The sequence below is a fragment of the Pleurodeles waltl genome, chromosome 8, assembly GCF_031143425.1.
Source record: "Pleurodeles waltl isolate 20211129_DDA chromosome 8, aPleWal1.hap1.20221129, whole genome shotgun sequence".
NCBI classification, from domain to species: Eukaryota; Metazoa; Chordata; class Amphibia; order Caudata; family Salamandridae; genus Pleurodeles; species Pleurodeles waltl.
In genome coordinates, this window is record NC_090447.1 from 1,246,700,416 (window position 1) to 1,246,719,164 (window position 18,749).

Below are 18,749 nucleotides of genomic sequence, written 5' to 3' on the forward strand. Positions count from 1 at the left end.
ACCTCCGTTGACGCAGAGCTGGACGCTAAACGAGACATCTCGGCTGCACCCTAGTGATGGCACCAGAACTGCCAACCCGCAGGAGATATGGCCCTTCATGGAAGTACTCTTGGTCAGCAGCACCTGGCAGCGGTGTAGCAATCATTACTGCAGCAAGTGCAATGGCCCAAGTGCCCACGGATTTGAAGATCAAACTATATCCTGTTGTGGCATCTCTTAATGACGCACCAGGAGGCAAACGGACATATTTGACCTGGTTGCATTAAAGGCCACGGCATCCTCACTAAGCCGGCGACCACCATTCCCACCGGCGGCCTCGTGGAACCAATTGATGGAATGTCGCGTGTTCCCGTACCACTTCAGATGGGGCATCACAGTCACGACTTCAACTCAGTCCCGCAGTGACCCGCAGTGACTTAGCAAACCCCGATACGGAATGGGAGATGAGTTAACATCGTTACAAAGGTGCTATGAATCAGTCGGACTTATGTGGAGAGCCACTCGCCCTCTGCCTGGGCCAGGCGAGTCATGAGCATGAATGTCCTCACATTTCATCATATTTACTGATGCATTGTAAATTGCTGAACAGCTCACGAAGGTGCTGGGGTTGGAGATAGGAGGGGAAAACAAATGTGCACTGTCCTATTCTTAAGATGTTGTCTCATGCCACTTGGAATGAATCATTCCCAGAATTACGCGTCCTTTAGGAAGCCTGGGGAGAGAATTATGAGGTAGCATTCAGTAAATTATGTGGTACACGAAGAACAAATTGTTCAACAAGGCGAACTACGTGCCGTGTTGCGGATTAAAGGCAAACGTGGAGCACTTAGTGATATTATTAGTATTTCCCATCTTAACATAAACAGATACACAAGGGAGCCGAAGTATATCCAAAAAACGCAGACGTCTTAAGAAATAAGACATTAAACGTTCACCAGACCCTATTCAAAATTGCATTCACAAACAATTAATGATTTTGTCCATTATGGAAGCAGAGGGATGCCATTTTACCAACACAGTCCTTTCCGAGTGTAAAATAGTCAATGGTAAAGGTGAGCAGTGCTGCTCCCAGCAAAATAATCACACATGGCCACATTTCTTGCAATAAAAGATGTGCGTCTTTTCAGCTGCAGGTGTATTGTGTGTTCACACTACAGGGTCTTGGGGAGCACCCATTTCCATTTAAGAAACATCCACACATAGAGATAGTGTGCATTGCGTTTTTAATAGACAGGTGTGTTTCTAGAGGAATCTATACGATTCAAGACTTTAGGCTTTACAATCAATGCAAACGGGGTTTGATTTCTAAATATTCAGAGGGTATTTTAGAAATATCTGCTTCATGTGAGCAATATCTCGGAGGTAAAGATGATGGGGCCTGTTCACAAAATGCGTTTTGTTGCACGTTTTGTAGAACTACAAAATAAATATTTGCAATTTTCACTATACTTTACCATGACCAGATCTCATGGCCAGCTGCGGAGTTTCCCTATGAAAAAGTATAGAGAAAATGTTTAAAGTTTAGTAAACTAAAAATACATATATTTTATGATAATATTTTGAAGGCTTTCGCCAATATTGCGGAGAACATTAAGCTTGCTCTCACTATTCCCAATGTCGCTCCCAAGATAGTGCCCAGTAGGGTTTGACAATGCCTATTCTCAGGCCCAAACAGCGCTCATTGCCTCTTTACATAGGCAGCCCCGCAATCGGGAGGAAGTGAGGAGGGCCAGGGACAGCTATCATGGAGCATGCCTAGGAAGGAAGGTGTTAAAAGGGGGTTATGGGACAAGCTGTTTGGGGCTTGTGCTCTATGGGACAGGGCAGAGTTTTGGGGGGTAGTGAATGACATCATCTTCTCCCCAGACCAAGTGAGCATCCAGGCCTTGATTATCACCCCCCAAGCCTGGTTAGATCACTTCGGGGCTATCTATGATTTTGAGTCTAGTGAAGACCTGTTGCCTGACGAGCAAGGGACAACTCGCTTTTGTTTCTAGTGGGAGGAAGTTAAGAAAGCTATCATGTCCCTCCCAGATGGCAAGGCCCAGGGCCTGATTGTATTCTGGGGGACTTGCTTAAGTCTGTGGTTAACCTCTGGATCCCTATATTGACTCGGCATCTTAATGCAGGCATTATTGGAATGCTCCCTCCGGCTGAAAATAACCAATCATTGATCCGATCTTCAAGAAGGGGAACAGGGCTGACACTGCATGTTACTGTCCGATTTCCCTAGTGACCAGTGAGGTTCAGGTGCTAGAGAAGGTCTTGTTGGATCGCCTTAGGAATTGGGTTAAAGACAAGAATGTTTTGTCAGATACACAATATGGGTTCAGGGCAGGGCAACACACCATGGACCAGACACTGAACTTGTATGTGTTGATTTTAATACCAGGGCGAAGGAGGAGGTGGTTCACTTGGCCTTTATGGACCTCAGCTCGGCTTTTGATAGAGTTAATGGATTTAAGTTCTGAGCCATGTTTCTGACCATGGGGATTGAGCCGGTCACAGTCTCCTTCTGCATAGTCTCCATGAGGACATAACTGCTTCTGTAATATATGGAGTGAACGGGGAATGTACACAGCCCTTTAATTTGAGGAGAGGGGTGCACCAGGGGTGTATCCTCGTCCACTTTCTCTTTACCCTTCATATTAATGGTCTGGAACTGGCTTTATTAGACCAAGGGGTGGGTATACCGAGTGTGCAGTCGTTGTCTGCCTGTTCTCTTATATGCGAACGCCAATGTCTTTATGTTGCGCACAGCCAAGGGCCTGTAGCACCTTCTAGACCTTATTGTAATTTTTATGGATGGGCGGTATCTTACCACAAGTCATGCCAAATGCCATGTTATGGTGGTGGGCCCCAGAAATACCAGTTCTAGAAACTTTTCGATAAGGGGTCTCTCCATCCCTCGGGTCAATCATTTTTCATATCTAGAAATCGCAGCGGATTCCAAACATACTTGGCAGCACTCGCTTAAGAAACATACCATTAGGTGAAAATCAGCAATCAGTGGGGTCAGTACCTTGTTTAGGCACATAGGCTGCACACATGTGGAAGCAATGCTTGAAGTTTTCATGGATAACTGTATTATGGTGGCTTGCTACAGGTGTGAAATCTGAGGTTTTGTGTCATCTTCTCAATTACAGGTAATTGAAAACTCTTGCCTGAAAGGTCTTCTCAGAGTTCCTTACAGTATACCTTCCGAGATGGTTCATGAGGAAGGTAGGCTGGAGTTTATATTTCTGACTTTATTGGGCTATGCTCCTTGCTTCTTTGGCTGTTGATTTGGTTAAAGGAGAACCTGAACCATAACAGTCTTATAAGTAGCGATTACCTGGCTTTGGATTGTATATCGTGCATTCCATAGATCTCATATATAAGACGAACCTTGATCTGGCTGGGCTGCCCTGAGCTCTTTGCTGAACTGGAGTGCATTGTGAGGAGGGACATTTCTTGGATTAAACAGGTTTTTCTCATCAGGGAAAAAGCAAAGTGAGAGTCTGCAGTACTTCATAAGCATGCTATGTGCAATTTATGGTTAAATCTGTTCCTAGGACAGAGCCTTATTTGACGCTGGAGATGTCCAACTTGCATTGCAGGCTGTTAACCTATTTTGAGATTTAATTTTTGTTACCAACTGCTGTCGCCTAGAGGGTCTAGGTCTAAAGTATCAGACTTACAGGCATGTTCTTGCAATGATGTTTCCATTCCTGACACCTTTCACAATGTCATGACATGCCCAAAATGTAATAGCCTCGGTCACAAGTATATCAGGCTGCTTCTTTTGCCTTTGAACTTTAGCCAAGTGAGACCAGCCTTTTTGCTTTTGCAATTGAGAAAGTCCCCCACTATTTATTTTTTTATGGATCGTTTCATATCTGGAATTCTGCATGTGCATTGATTTTTTTATATTGTCCTTAGAGTTCTGATATGCCTTTTTTGTCGCTGTTTAGGTGTTTTTGGTTAATGTGTATTTAATTTGTCTTTCGCAGTTTATAGTGGCTGTGTTTTAGACCTTTTTATATTTCTCTGTATATTTTTGTATTGTGTATACTTGTGTGATTTCCTCAAAAAATCAAATAAAGTTGTAATGATGATGATAAAAATGTATGTAAATTAATTCATATATATATTTTAAACATAGAACTAAAGTAAAAACATATGCTGCAGAACTATCAACTTAATTTTGAATTAAATATTTAAATAATGCAAATACAAGCATTCAATTAAATGTATTTTCCTGAAGTTTAAATTGAAAAATAAATTACCATCTAAAGTAAAAAATAATGTGTATGCATTATTAATCATTTAAAGGGATCCATATAATTTATTAAACGTCTTTTAATTATATTTTAATACGATATTTCATTATATTATTTTTAATGCAAAACACGCTATTAAAATATTTTTGTAATTAAATTGAAAATGTACAATTTTTTATAAATTATTTTAAATAATTAACTATATTTATTTATATTTTAACTAGTTTAAATAATGTAATTGAACATTATTTCCTATGGGGTTTTACATTAAGTCCCTACTTCCATTCATTTCTATGGGAGGGTCTTGTACAACCAGGGGTTGGCAAGGTGTGGTGCTAGATTTACTGTCAATGTTTTGTTAGTAATACATTACACTTGTACGCATGGCCCCACCCCTTTTGTCAGAGGTTGGAGTAAAGTCTACAATTTAGAGTAACTTTACACTTCAATTTTGTAAAGAGCGAAAAGTAGTAAAGTTACTCAAAAGTACAAGAATTCAACTACACTTGGAAGTTACCCGCAAGTGTGAGTTAATATTTTGAATAGTCCTGGTAGTGCATGATGACTAACTCTTAATATTGTCTTGCCTAGGAATGAGTCAATCTTTCCACTGTAAGGTTTTTCAGGTTCCTGGTCCATTTATTGGGGTTATAAACACAGTATGTACAATATGTCACCTCTTTAATATCTAAAAATAGCATCCAACAGGTAAAAGATGAACAGTTAACTTTCACTAAGCGTCAAGCCATAAATTGCACTCAGTGTGTACACTTTTGTTTAGTAATTTGGTATCTGAGTCAGAAATATTTTTGTTGAATCTGTACTTTATGAGCTGATGGTGGATTAAGTGACAAGTGTGACAAACCCATAGTTATGCAGGAAGACCCCCTGATCACGGAAGCACATACACTTAGTCATCTATGTCATGTGTGTCATTCAATCCCAGGCAATCCGTAAATATATTTGGTTCATCCTTCTGCTCAAATATTTACAATTAATTGCATATATTCTGTTCTGTGAACCATTTCAGATTCGATGTCGATTTGCTAATGATCTTTGCCCCATCTTAAATTTTACAATTATTCAGTGGGATTCCACTGTCTTGCTTTGAATATTTAGAGTCACTCATATGAGTAGTGTTGAGGTTTTAATATTGCAGTAGCGTGTTTGATGTACTCTATGTGATATGATCCTGTTATGGCTCTATTCTGCCATAATCTCACGTTTCCCTCATCCCTTCTCCAGAGTGCTCCTAGACTGGGCCTCATCTTCCCATCGCCTCACCTTCTCAGGGCCACTGTTACCTCATCTGCCCCTCAGTGTGCCCCCTGAATGTCGAAACTACAATATCAATAGGACAGAATATCGAGGGTACAATTTTAAAGTAAAATATCGACAGGTAAGTAAGTCTAGATTTTCTATACCTAACTCCATTTATATGTGCCTGTCGATTTATATGTGCCTGTGTGCATATAGATGTCGAGTTAGGAATAGTAAATCTATGCCTCCCTATGTGCACCTACCTTTACATATTTTGTCCCTCGATATGCTATACTTGATATTCTTGTGCAATATTGTTGGTGTCGATATTCAGTAGTACAATCCTGCTCCTCTTCCCTTCTCTCCAGTGCCTCTGTCACAGCGCCTCACCTTATTTCATCAATGCCATTGTTACCACACCTGTCCCTCTCCCCTTCCCCCAGGGTCTCTATTACAGTGCCTCACCTGCCCTTCCCCTCATCCCCTCAGCATTATTCTTACCTTACCTGACTTTCGCCCCTTATCCCCAGGGTCTCCGTTATAGTGCTTCCTCTGCCCCCACCTTATATCCTCAGCATCACTTATAGCTCTTCTGTCCCCCAGCCCTTGCCCCGGGGGTCTATTACTGTGCCTCGTCCGTTCCTCGCCTCACTCCTCAGTACTATTCCTACCTCACGTGACCTCCATCCCTTCTCTGTAGGGCCTCACCTCCTCAGTACCATTCTTACCTCACCTCCGCCCCATCTCCCAGGGCCTCTCTTACAGCGCCTCACCTATCCCTGACCCTCATCTACTCAGAAGCCTTCTAATCTCACCTGCCCCCGCCCATTCTTCCCAAGGACTGTTACAGTGCCTCACCTGTCCCGCACCTCATCTCCTAAATCCCATTCTTACCTCACTTACCCCTGCCCCTTCCTCCCAGGGGCTTTATTAAAGTGCCTCCATGTACCTCACCTCAACTCCTCGGTACCATTCTCATCTCACCTGTCCCCCACCCCTTAGTCCCAAGGTCTTTATTAAAGTGTTTACCTGTTCCTCTTCTTACTTCCTCAGTACCATTTTTACTTCACGTGTCCCCCGCCTCTTCCCCCTCAGGGTCTTTATTAAAGTGCCTTACCTCATCCCCTGAGTACCGTTTTTACATCACCTGCCCCTCTGCCCCTTCTCCCTTGGGACTTTAATAAAGTGCTTTACCTGTCCCTCGCCTCACCTTCCCAGTACCATTCTTACTTCACCTGTCCAGGCCCCTGCTCCCCAGGGTCTTTATTAAAGTGCCTTACTTCATCCCCCGAGTACCATTGTTATATCACCTGTCCTCCAGCCCCTTCTCCCTTGGGGCTATATTAAAGTGCTTTACTTGTTCCCCGCCTCGCCTCCTCGGTACCATTCTTAGTTCCCCTGTCCCCCGCCCCTTCGCCCGAGGGTTTTTATTAAAGTGTTTCACCTGTACCTCACCTCCTCTGTGGCAACCTTGCCTCAACGGCCTCCTGCCCCTTTTCCGAAGAGACTCTGTTATACTGCCTCACCTGCCTCGCGCCTCATCTCCTCAAATCCAATCTTACCTCAGCTGCTCTCCCGCCCCTTCTCCCCGGAGTTTCTATTAAAGTGCCTCGCCTGTTCCTCGCCTGAGGTCCTCAGCACCATCCTTACCTCACGTGTCCGGCGCCTCTTCTTCCTTGTGATTAAACTCCTAGTGCTTTGAATCTCCTTAGAGGCGGCTAGGATTTATAAACCTCAAGGTACATGCTGCCGACTTTTTTCCTTAACGCCTTTCATTGTTCCCTACATCCTTCGATAGCTGCTTTACAGAAATGTAATGTATAGCGCACTCGATCTGTAAAGCGTCCTGACCTCTCTGCGCTATAGAGAAACTGTAATAAATGAAATGATATAAAGAACACCTAAACTGTTTTGAACTCCTCTCCGTGTGTTTCTGTCACAGTGCATTATCTGTTCCTTTGCTCTACTCCCTACAACTACCTCACCGTGCCTCACAGATTTTCCCTAGTGCCTGTTATATCTCCTCGCCTGAAAACAATGTTTACATCACCTGCTCTCACCGCTCTCGCCACTTCAAGTTTCACACTCCTTCACCTCAACACCAATCTTTTCTCATCTGTCCCTCGCCACTTATCCCCACTTCCTCTAGCACCTCAGCCTTTACACTCTTCTCTGATAATTGTTACCTCAACTGTCCCCACGTCTTTTCCACAGAACCGCTGTTGTCTCGCGTGTTATCCGCGCTTCTCTTCGAGGCAACTCTTTATACGCCTGTTCCTTATTTGTTCTACCCGAGCTCCCACAGGTTCCCTTCTCCGCCTCTCCCCAGTTCCAGTACCTCGGCTCCCCTTTCCTGTCTCCCTCGCTTGGTGGGGTGTGATGGGTGCCAGGGGCCACAAAACAAGTAAGGAAATAAGCCCTCACTCCCACTCTCTGGTTTGATAGTGAAACGTATACATTGTCTGGGGCAGAGTGGCCCCTCACACCTCTGGGCCCCGATGTCGCTTCACCTGATGCACAATTGACAGCTCTGCCTCGTCCTCGCTCCCGGCGATCCCACACCTTCCGCTCTTACCTTGATGAGGTTGTGCGCCGCCCGGTAGCCCAGCTGCCGGCCCCCTCGCACCCCGGGGGGCAGCATGCCGGTGGCGTAGCCGTGCCAGGCCACCACGTAGGGATTGTCCATGGTGATCCAATACTTGACCTCCGCCCCGAAGGTCCGGAAGCAGAAGTGAGCGTAGTCCGTGAAGATGTCCACCAAGGTGTCGTTGGGCCAGCCCCCGTGCAGCTCCTGCAGCGCCTGCGGCAGGTCCCAGTGGTAGAGGGTGACCACGGGCTGCACCCCCAGCTCCCGCAGCCGCCTCAGCAGTCCGCGGTAGTAGCCCACCCCTGCCGGGCTCAGGCTGGAGGCCGTGCCGTTGGGGAAGAGCCGGGCCCAGGAGAGCGAGAAGCGGTAGTGGGAGACCCCAAGGGTGCGCAGTGCCTCCGTGTCCCTGTAGAGGCTGTTCAGGCTGTCGCTGGCCACATCTCCGCTGGGTAGCCCTTGCTCGTGGGTGAAGTCGTCCCAAACGGATGGGCCCTTGCCGTTCTGTCGCCAACCCCCCTCCACCTGGTAGGCAGCAGTGCCCACTGACCACAGGAATCCTGGAGGAAAGGTGTCGTACAGGAACAGGTCGTCCTCCGGGTAGGGCAGTCCAGCAAACTTATGCCAGATCCCCCGGCCGTCCCCGGGGTTCCCGTGCGCAGAGGTGAGCAGCAGCAGATAGCACAGGAGCCCCTGCAAGGGTCGAGCTCCCCCGGACATCCTGGTGGCAGGACTGGCCTCTCTGTAGTGGGAGCTGGGAGGAGGTCCGGCCTCAATGGACGCTGCCTGTGCGCAATAGACCCCGCTCTGTGGACCCTGAGACGCCAAAGTCCTCCTCAGCGGACGCCTGAGCGATCTGTGCTGCGCGGACTCAAGTCACACAGGCTGCTCTTAGCTTCGCCGATCTTAAGTGGCGGGAAGGCGTTAATAATTACCTCAGAGTCCATGAGTGGGGGTGAGCCCTATAGTACTGTAAAATATTTACAGGCACGGATGCTTTATGTGATCAGAATGGCAGATTATAAATAGTGTGCGAACGGGGGCGACTGTCACGCCTCACGTGTGCGGTTGAGGTAACCGAATGGTCGCTTGGAAACGGGGCTGGAAACTTGTTGCTGTTCGTAAAACTCGCGGCACTTCTCTTTATGTGGGTACATTCTTCACAGCCATTCCACTTGCACCGAGAACACGCTGAAGCTGCTTGGCAGACTCTGGAGAAAACAGACGGAGGGTCAGGCTGTGAGAGCATCAGCCCTGGGCACCTGCTCAGTGCCTCCCCTCCCCGCCCTCCCTCCCCCTACACTGTCCCCTGACTCTGTCATCACTGGAGCGCTTGTGAGCTTCGCCGTGAGCACAGCAGTCAGAGCGCACGAGCTTGGGATGGACGTGCTCTCTCCTCAGGGCTTCTTATCTCCATCATCACAGTCATTACCCGGGTTATTGGAAGAGGCAAATCAAAAGTAACGTCTGGACCGCACGTATTCCCTCTCTGGGGCCAGTACTCACGCCGGCTGTGATTGATAATCACCCAGACGCATTCATCTCCACGGCTGCGCCGATTTTTTTTTATTGAATAGTTTGTCTCTTTGTATTGCTGCTAAATGTGTAAGTCGGACGTCGTACATCTGCTGCTCACCAGCGGAACAGTATTGGTGCTTTTTTGGTGCTGCACGACCACCCCACCAATAGTTATTATACAGCCCCCCCCTTTCGCAAATATCCTCGCTCCTCGCAAAATAAGTTGCTTTTTGAGTTTCAGTGACAGCATTTATGGCGCAACAGAGAATTACGCTTTTATATTTGATTCCTCTTTTGGCACTAACAGGGAAATCATTCTTCACATCACCTTTGCGGGTAAGGGGCAGCCTACAGTTGTTTGATGAACTAAGTTCTTGATAAATAATATTTAAGGAGGGGGTGGTTGCGAATGCGGGTTTAACAATCACTCACACTGGGCCACTGGAATTATGTGACAGGGGACGGAACAGATTATGCTGGCTAAATTTCGCAGCAAGAAAAGGCGAATTATGCACAGTAATGCAGCACATTTTGTGACAGTGGCACATCATTATTGTGTAATATTTGCACGTTAAGACTTCCTGGGCAAAGGTTTCTCCCCATTAGTACCAGTTTTGCACCCAAATACGGTATTAACCAACTTTATAGTCAACCTCTGCAAAGAGTCTTCCACTGCGCGACAATATGTGGCTGCGTTTTTAGTACCTTTTTGATTTAAAAAATAAACTTTTTTGGTTAACATCTGCACATTATGCAGCAAGCGACAGATTATGTGGAAAATGTGGCACATCTATAATTATGAAGAAAATGCCATGGCGCTCAGTCGCATAATTCCAATGGACCTGGAATCAAGGAGCAGTTACACAGATCCATCAGAATGAATTACATGAATACTGTGAATAAAGCAACATAGCCTACAATTAAAACATAACAGGGCACAATACAACAAAGCAATTAAAATGGAATACAATGCCACAATCACAATATAACACAACAGAAAACACACAGCAGCACAACAAACAATAGAACTCATCACCACCGCTAAAAAAAGTCATCCAACAAATAAGCGCAAATATTCGAGTCAGAAATTATTACCTCCAGAATGCTGCTTTCATAACACGGTGGTAAAAGGTGATGACGTCATCAATTTACCACTAGGGAATTGAAATAATGCCAGTCAAAAACTGTTTTGTGACCTGGTACCTGGTCACTGCCACAGTTTTGGGATGGCGGGTTTCTTCAGTATTGGAAGAGCTGGAGCAGTTTTGTTTTTTACCTTCTGAAACAGAGATAAACAATTGTTTGTGACTGTAACTCTAAAGGAATGGACTGCTTTTCGTAGAAATGTAGCAGAATTTGTCGATATCTTCGAAATAAGCAACACAACACAGTAACATAATACAAACCAGCATAACAAAACCACTAATTATACCAAGGCACAACACAACAGAGCACACCACAAAAACCATATTACAATGCAGCAATGAAATGAGGTAATAATGAAGCACATAAATACAAGAGCACAGAAAAATCAACTCAACATGTCCTCTCCACAACAATATGGATCACAACAAAATGCACAAATATTCTTTCATACATTACCACCTCCAGAAATCTGACTTCTTAATACAGGTGGTAAACGGTACCTGTATTGAGCACTACCTAATGTACACCCATCACATGAATTAGCGCTAGTGATCAATGTTTAGTGACCTGGCCCTAAGATCTCAGTACAGAAATACAAAGTGTTACCTTTTGGAGAGCAATCACATTCAACAAACATTGATTCTTAATTGGAGGTTAGAGTAGCTGTCAAATGCACACAAGCATATTTGTATTTTTTCTTTTATTGCACTTGTGTATGGGGTAACGTCAATTCAAGGTTAAGCAAAGTTTGTGTGTGAGCTCGCATTTTGAAAGTAACTGGTATTTGTATTTGCACAATGGGGAGAATGTAGTAATAGCACATGTGAAACACCCTAAAAAATTCACGTTATGCATAATTCTTTACAAGTAATTAATTGAAGCCCCTTTAATATCACATAGTGCATATGTTACTTTCACTGTGAGAACTTTGCTCTGCAATTTACTCAAAATGTTACGTAAGGCCCTTTGCACTAATCAGCCAGCCAAGTAGAAAGGAAAGAGAAATCTTGCCAAGCACAACCCTTTTCAGCACCAATGTTGGGATCGGAATTGCACTTGAAAGGTAACAGTGCTTATACCCAGGCCCTGTGAGCCTGGTTGCATGGGAAACTGGGATGCTGATTTTTATTTTGGTCTTAGTCTCACACTAACCTAATGTGTGAACAAGCAGAGGTCTAAGCCTTTGCTTAACAATGCAAGGTCGACAACCAGTCCTGTAACCTAGATGAGCACACCAAGCATCCCCTTATAGTAGGCAGTGGACTACTGTCCATGCCATGGGGGCACCACATTTAACAGTGTTGGCGGTGTATTTTGTTTTGTGAATTTATAATATGACCAAACAGCAGTAGGGATAGCACAGTGTACTGATCTCTCTTGTGTACATTTCTGCTGTTATGCAAAACCCAATATCTTCCACTGACATTCTGTGTGAATGTAGAATTAGTGTATGTGTGCAGTGTGTGTAACAAATGCATGGTAGTGGGACTTTATGAGCTGTGTGAGTCTGAGTCCTGTGGCCAGGGGAATCTATTTTGGATGCCCTTTTTTAAGCATGGCACAAGATGGAGGATAAGGATCACTTCCCCAGATAGTGCAACTGTATTACCAGTATTCCCATGGCTGGACAATGGAGACTCAGGCACTGAAGTGAGGAGGATGAAGGCAGGCCTCCCTTTAGAAATTCCACAAGGGCCTTGTTAACAAATGATTGCTGATTGCTCTTCCTGACCACTGTCATTTGGTAGATGGTACAGGTGTGGGGTAGGACTGTAGTTTCTGTTGTTTAAGGTAAGGAACCTCCTTGGTAAGGCCTGCCCTTTCAGCTATCCATGATTACTGCATCAGCAAGGTGATGTCAGCTAGGAGCAGATAGCAAACTCTAAGTTGTGCCAATGTTTTTGTAATTTCTGCTTGGGGTCAATGCAATTTCTGCTTCCTGATATAGCTATTACTTTCCACAAAGGCTGTGTCTGGTGGACAACCTGAAAAACAAAATTTGAAAGAGAAAGTACCCAAAAGGGGTCTGAAAGCTTAGAGAATTGATCCACACAGTCTCCATATCCAAACCTTCCCCCTTTGTTACAATTCTTAGTTCTTCATGACCAAAAGAGGGAAATCTACGCAGAGTAACTCAAAGGTCTGCTGTTGTGAATAAAGCAGGTGTCTGTCTGACAGCTAGTCTCTCAGAGGTCAAAGGGCATTACCTGAAGTCTGCACTTTGTGTTGGGGAATCTGAGAGTCTGCCCACTGCCTAAAAGTCTTTCTGCCTGGTGAGAGAGAAAAGAGTGCCTGGACCAGCAGGAAGAGAGGCTTGTGTCAGGCACCTTCCACACCTTATATGATGAACATCATACAAGTAATATACCCCTAGGTTAAGCACCGCTGCTTAACAAGCAAAGTGCTACATACAATGAAGTACTAAGCCAAATTAAAATAAAAACTAATAACTACCCAAAAAATTATAACAGACTTCAAGGAAACAGTGATATAAACAATTTTGAAAAGCTATCCCCACACAGCATTACAGGGCTGCTATTATTATTTTAACCATAGCTGTAGAGGACACATCCAAAAATCTGCACTCAGGGGGTCATTCTGACTTCGGCGGTGAAGCCGCTGCAGGCAAAAGACTGCCAGTACTGGAGTTCTTTTGTCCACCATAATTGGAGTGTTCCGCTGAGCCAGTGGGCGAAAACAGCCAATTGCAAGGCCTATGTTTCCCACAGGATAACATTGGAGCTACCTTATTACAATTTATAAGTGTAATTTTCAGATGGAAATAGGTAGCCAGTTTATGTTTAGTTCCTCCGGAATCACACATAAAATCCTAACTTATGATAAAGTCAGATTTGAAGTTACAATTCAGAAAAATTAGAAACCTAGCATTCTCTTGCCTTAGCCATTTGGTGCCTGCAGCCTGTCAATAGGTCACATATTTGAGTGTAGCTCGCAGTTGGGCATTGTGCATTCCCCCTAGATAGCCACACACAATGGGGACTGTAAGTGTGAATGGATGGGCCATCACTAGCAGGACGGAAGGGGGGAATAAGGCCCAGCCTCACTCACACTAGAATAGGCTGTGTCCTGTCTCCACACAAGTAGCTGTATACCTCCTGTAACTAGTCTGGAGCCAGGAAGGTGGGTCATCTGTGCACTTCGAAGGAATGCCTCTAGAACCTTTTCCTCACTTTAAAGGCACAACTGTGTATAAACGCTGGACCTCAGACACCAAGCCTTCAAAACACTTCTGTACCTGTGGAAACTCTGCCAGGAGAAAGTTCTGCCATGCTGCTATAAAGGCTGCCACTCTGCTGGACTGCTGCTCTGAAGGAACTGCTGACTAGGGTGGGCAGTGAGCTCCTCTCCGCTGGTGGAGTTAACAGAGTTTTTGGCATTCCGCTCTCCGCTTGGAGGACGGAGTTCAGCCAAAAACTCTGCTAGCCCAGGCAGCAGAGCAGAGCTCACCATGTGCGCACTGTTGCCCAGTTATGGGCCACACATTGCAAGTGCAGACAGTCTGCAGTTGCATTGTGTGGGCCATAACTGGGCTTCAGTGCGCACTCGGCCCAACGTCAGTAGATGGTGTGGAGCTGCTGCAAGCTGTGAGGGTGCACCGGTGCCAGCTCTGGATCGAGGCCTCCCTCCTTTCACTGACCTCAGCAGCCCAGGAGCAGAGGGCAGAGGGAGGCGGAGAGCCAGCCCACAGGCAACACGGACTGGACCCAACATTCACCAGGTAGGACCCTTGCTTTGTTTTCTCTTCTGTGTGCAAACTGGGACTGGCACTGGGCATAGACAGTATTTGCATTAGGGGGGTGTCTGTGTGCTTGGAAAAAAGGAAACGTTCCCCACTTGAAAAGGACCTGTCGCCCCAGAATCCCAAGGAAAGGAAGTGGTGTTAAGGGCTACAGTGCTGAGGCGAGTAGGAAGATCTGGAGACCAGGGGAACATCAGCCTCTGAGTGTAGTTCGGCAGCCCCACCACTGAGAGAGTGCCTTAGAGCCCAGTGTCAAGCATGGGTAGAGACTTTGTAAAACTGCCAGGCTGCTGGAGGTGAGCTGGTTTGTTGCTGCTAGTGCTGGGCCCTAAAGAAAGGGTGGTCTGAGGCTCTGTGTAAGTTCAGAGGAAGCGATTGCAAGGCTGGTGCAAGATAGGGGGTGTGCTTGGCCCTCTGTAGCAAGTTTGTGAAGGAGAGTAGTTAGTAAAGGAAAGGGTGCAGGTGTGAGAGCAGCAGGCTTCAGGTTGGTGGGCTGTGTCAACACAAGATGCCTGAAACGACAGTTTTCACTGCCTACACGCGGCATACCACTCTGGCCTGAATGTGGTGCGCCCAATCTCAGAAGCAAATTCCTGACCACCAAGTGGTGCCCCCCTGGTCCTTGACCCTTGGTGTGGCTCAGAAAGCTTAAATCAAGCTTCGTGACCTCGAACGGGCATGTTCCTACTGAGACCATGGAGCCAGCACTGAAAATCAGTGTGAAGTGCTGCATGCCCGTCTCTATGCACTGCAGCATCGACCACTCACGGGGGACTGTCAATACAAAACTGTTGACGCAGAGAAACCCTAGCTATATTTTAGTCACAAGAGACTAGATAGCGGATTTCACACACTAGGTCGATGAACCGAACGGAATCTGTTTTTATAAACATCACATAAAACATATGGAATTCAATTCAACTTCAATAACCACGCCAGTTTATTAAGAAGTTAATTATTTATTTCCCTATATTAACAACGCTAAGGTCACGAAAATAATTCTCAAACACAAATGATAGATGTAGAGAAGCAATAATGGCTGATTCGAATGCCGGATATATCTAAGTTTAATCAATGCAAAAAGACAAATAATCTCAATGATTATTACACAAAACCATAGCAAAAGAATCTGAGCAAGAGAAAATTGAATACATCTGTTAATGATAAGACAAAAATATCAACAACAATTCATGAGCATGTGAGTAACGCCTCACTAACCACTAATTGGCATCAACATGTTCGGCTTCATGTAAAAGTTTTAGTAAGACAAATTTAGAAAACATCTAACTATGGTGCTATCAAAAATAAGCAGCAGTAAAAAAACATTTTCAGCTGGTACCTGAAAAACAAAAGACAAATAACAATTCACTGCTCATACATTTACCAAATCACCCAGGTAATCTGCAACAACGTCTACTTCGTCAGTGGGACAGTAACATCAGGTACCAACATCAGGACACGAACAGAAATAAGGGTAGGGGTGATGGTTTAGAATTTGGACTATAAAATACACTAAACCATCTAAGCATAGGTTTAGTATTGAACAGACATAAACTAATGGAGTACCAGAAAATCAATAGACTATCTGGAAAACATGAAATGTCAAAGTGCCAGATCATAAAGTAATAGAATGTCCAGAACTCAGGATACACGAAAATCCCAAAGAAGAATGAGCAATGATCCATGGTGACTGAACAGTAAATTAAACTTGTTAAATGAAAATGATTGGATAGAGCATGAGGTGAGAAAGTTATGACCAATCAGAACAATAACAGATGCCAACATTATACAATTAGTTTACTCTGAGCTCTTCTATTTGCTGTTATTTCATTGACGAAGTCTAAACTAATACATTTGTATCCAGTATTTGCTCTTCTGCAGCTTCATCTGTGGATCCATTGTTTTCAGTCCACCGGAATCCGAAGTCATAGGAAAACGATTACAAAATATGTTATCACACCATTTTCTTTTCCCTTGAGGAAAGACATACAAGTTAGAAACATTACCACAAACAGTGAAGTCAGTCAGACTATGAAACACACTAGAAACATTTTATACAGCTTGCATTGCACAGTGACCTTGCATCTGCTTCTACTACAGTCCAGCAGAGGAAACTAAATACAAGTTTAATTCAGACATTTATTTTAGTTAGGAAACACACTCTTGTAAAGACAAATAATTCCATCAGCTTAAGTTAGCATAGGCAAAATATAGGCCTTCCATGTGATGCTGGCCGTTTAGTTAGCCACAATTCTCGCAAACACAATATTATTGTTAAATTAATTCACACATTAATCTATAAGTATAATTTCGTAAATACTTAAACATTTATCAAGAAAATCTCAGCTCTCACACAGCCTGGCCTTCTCCCCACATTAACAACCTCCTGCGATGCTTTCCTTTTTCCCCACGGCCCTCTCCAATGCAAACGTACTCTGGATAGAAACCTTGAGAAGATAAAACTTTAGCAAGACTAATCTGGGACTGTAGCCGACCTGCGCTACATTGCAGTCACCCTGAACCTTTTACTTTGACTAATGTTGTTTGTCATTTTGGTCTTGTTTTATTTATTAAATTCAGCTCTAGCTTTCTAACTTGATGTGGGATCCTTTTTGTGTGGTGTCTTCATGGTTTTACTGTTTGAAGTGTTGCACAAATACTTTGCACATTGCCTCTAAGTTAAGCCTGACTGCTCTTTGCCAAGCTACAAGAGGGTTGAGCACAGGTTAATTTAGGGCTCTCTTGTGCCTTACCCTGGCAAGGATTGTAGTTGCTACTTTACCAGGGCACGTACTCCAGTCAACCAACAACCCAGTTTCTCACAAATATTATTTAAATTATTGTTATTAGATTAACTTACAAATATAATTTAAACAATACCCAAATAAGACTGATAAAGAATTATTTAATATTAAATAAATAAATAAACTCCATAAAACAAAATAAAAAATCCAAACCAAAAATCATTTTTAACAAATACACAGAATATACAACATGTAATTTAAATTCACAGAATAGTAAATAATTCTCACCCAAAATAAAACTAAAAATAAAAAAGTTACAATTCTGTAGCTGGTGTGCATAATCATCCATCAATCCACAAGATACAAATACCTAAAAAAGAGAAGTAAGCTCAAAAAAGGGATTATTGGTTAAAATATAAACATATTCCTTTTCTAAATATGAGAGATCATTCCCGAGGAGCAGACAAACTATCACTTATGATAGCTTGTCTATTGTTTCCCTGCTTTACCTTCCTGTTGTTAGTACTTGTGTTTTCTCTGTGGACTTTCAGTGCCCCATTCACAGTTTGTTCCAATCTGTTTTATTCCTCTGCTTCTGTCGTGCTCCCCTTCCAGCCTTCTGATACTCTCTTCTTTGTATTACCTTCACAAACAAACCCAGCACCCAGTCTTGTCCCAGTCTCACCCAACTAGTCCCATGACTGATCGTCCAGGAGGTTCCCTGTTAGACCCCTGACTTTTCTACATCATAGTATCTTTCTGATGACATCCTGGTATCTTGATATTTAAAACTCTATATTTTGTCCAAACACTGCAACACCAATGAGCCAGTGACATTTTAGATCTTGGACAAAGTGTCAATTACCTTCGCCCCCATCTTCCAGAGGGCCCCTTTGGTAGACTGCTTGGGATAGCCAAATAACTCTCTTTCTCCTTCGTTCTTCCTCTCTTGCTCTTAATCCTTTTTCTGTCTTTCTCCCTTCTCTCTTACTCTATCTCCATCTTTCTGCCTACCTCTACCTCTATCTCTCTGTACTTATCTCTAATGCACCACTCTCTACTTTCCTACCTACCTCTCTTTCTGTAATCTTTTTCTCTTTGACCTATTGTTTCTCTCCCTCTCCTTGCATTGCTCACTCTCTTATCTTTCGCTATTTTGCTGTCTACCTCCCTGTAACTTACTCTTACCTCTTGCTGTGCTTCTCTTTCTCCCTCTCCTTTTGACTCACCTTTCTCTACTTACTCTCTCACTATCTTTATACTGTTTTACTCACCTCTCAACTTCACAAATCAGCAAATAAGTAAATACATCTCTTCTGCCTCTCATGTCTCTCTGTCATCTCTCTCAAACCCACCACTTATGAGGGGTTGGGAGAGTTGAAAATAAGTAATATATTTAACATGGATCCCAGCAGGGGACCCTAAATTATGACTTTCCCAGGGTCCCATAAATCCTAAAATGACACTGCAGTGAG

At 44.1% G+C, this 18,749-nt stretch overlaps 1 protein-coding gene across 1 annotated transcript in view; it reads right to left on the reverse strand.

Annotated features, from left to right (window-relative positions):
• The window catches only part of KL (klotho), a 308,577-nt gene extending 299,437 nt beyond the window's left edge, over positions 1-9,140 (reverse strand). Inside the window, exon 1 of the mRNA XM_069205555.1 lies at positions 8,098-9,140. Coding sequence (XP_069061656.1) covers positions 8,098-8,826 — 729 coding nt within the window. The 5' untranslated portion in view covers positions 8,827-9,140. The remainder of the gene's footprint in view (positions 1-8,097) is intronic.
• Between the last annotated feature and the right edge of the window lie 9,609 nt (positions 9,141-18,749).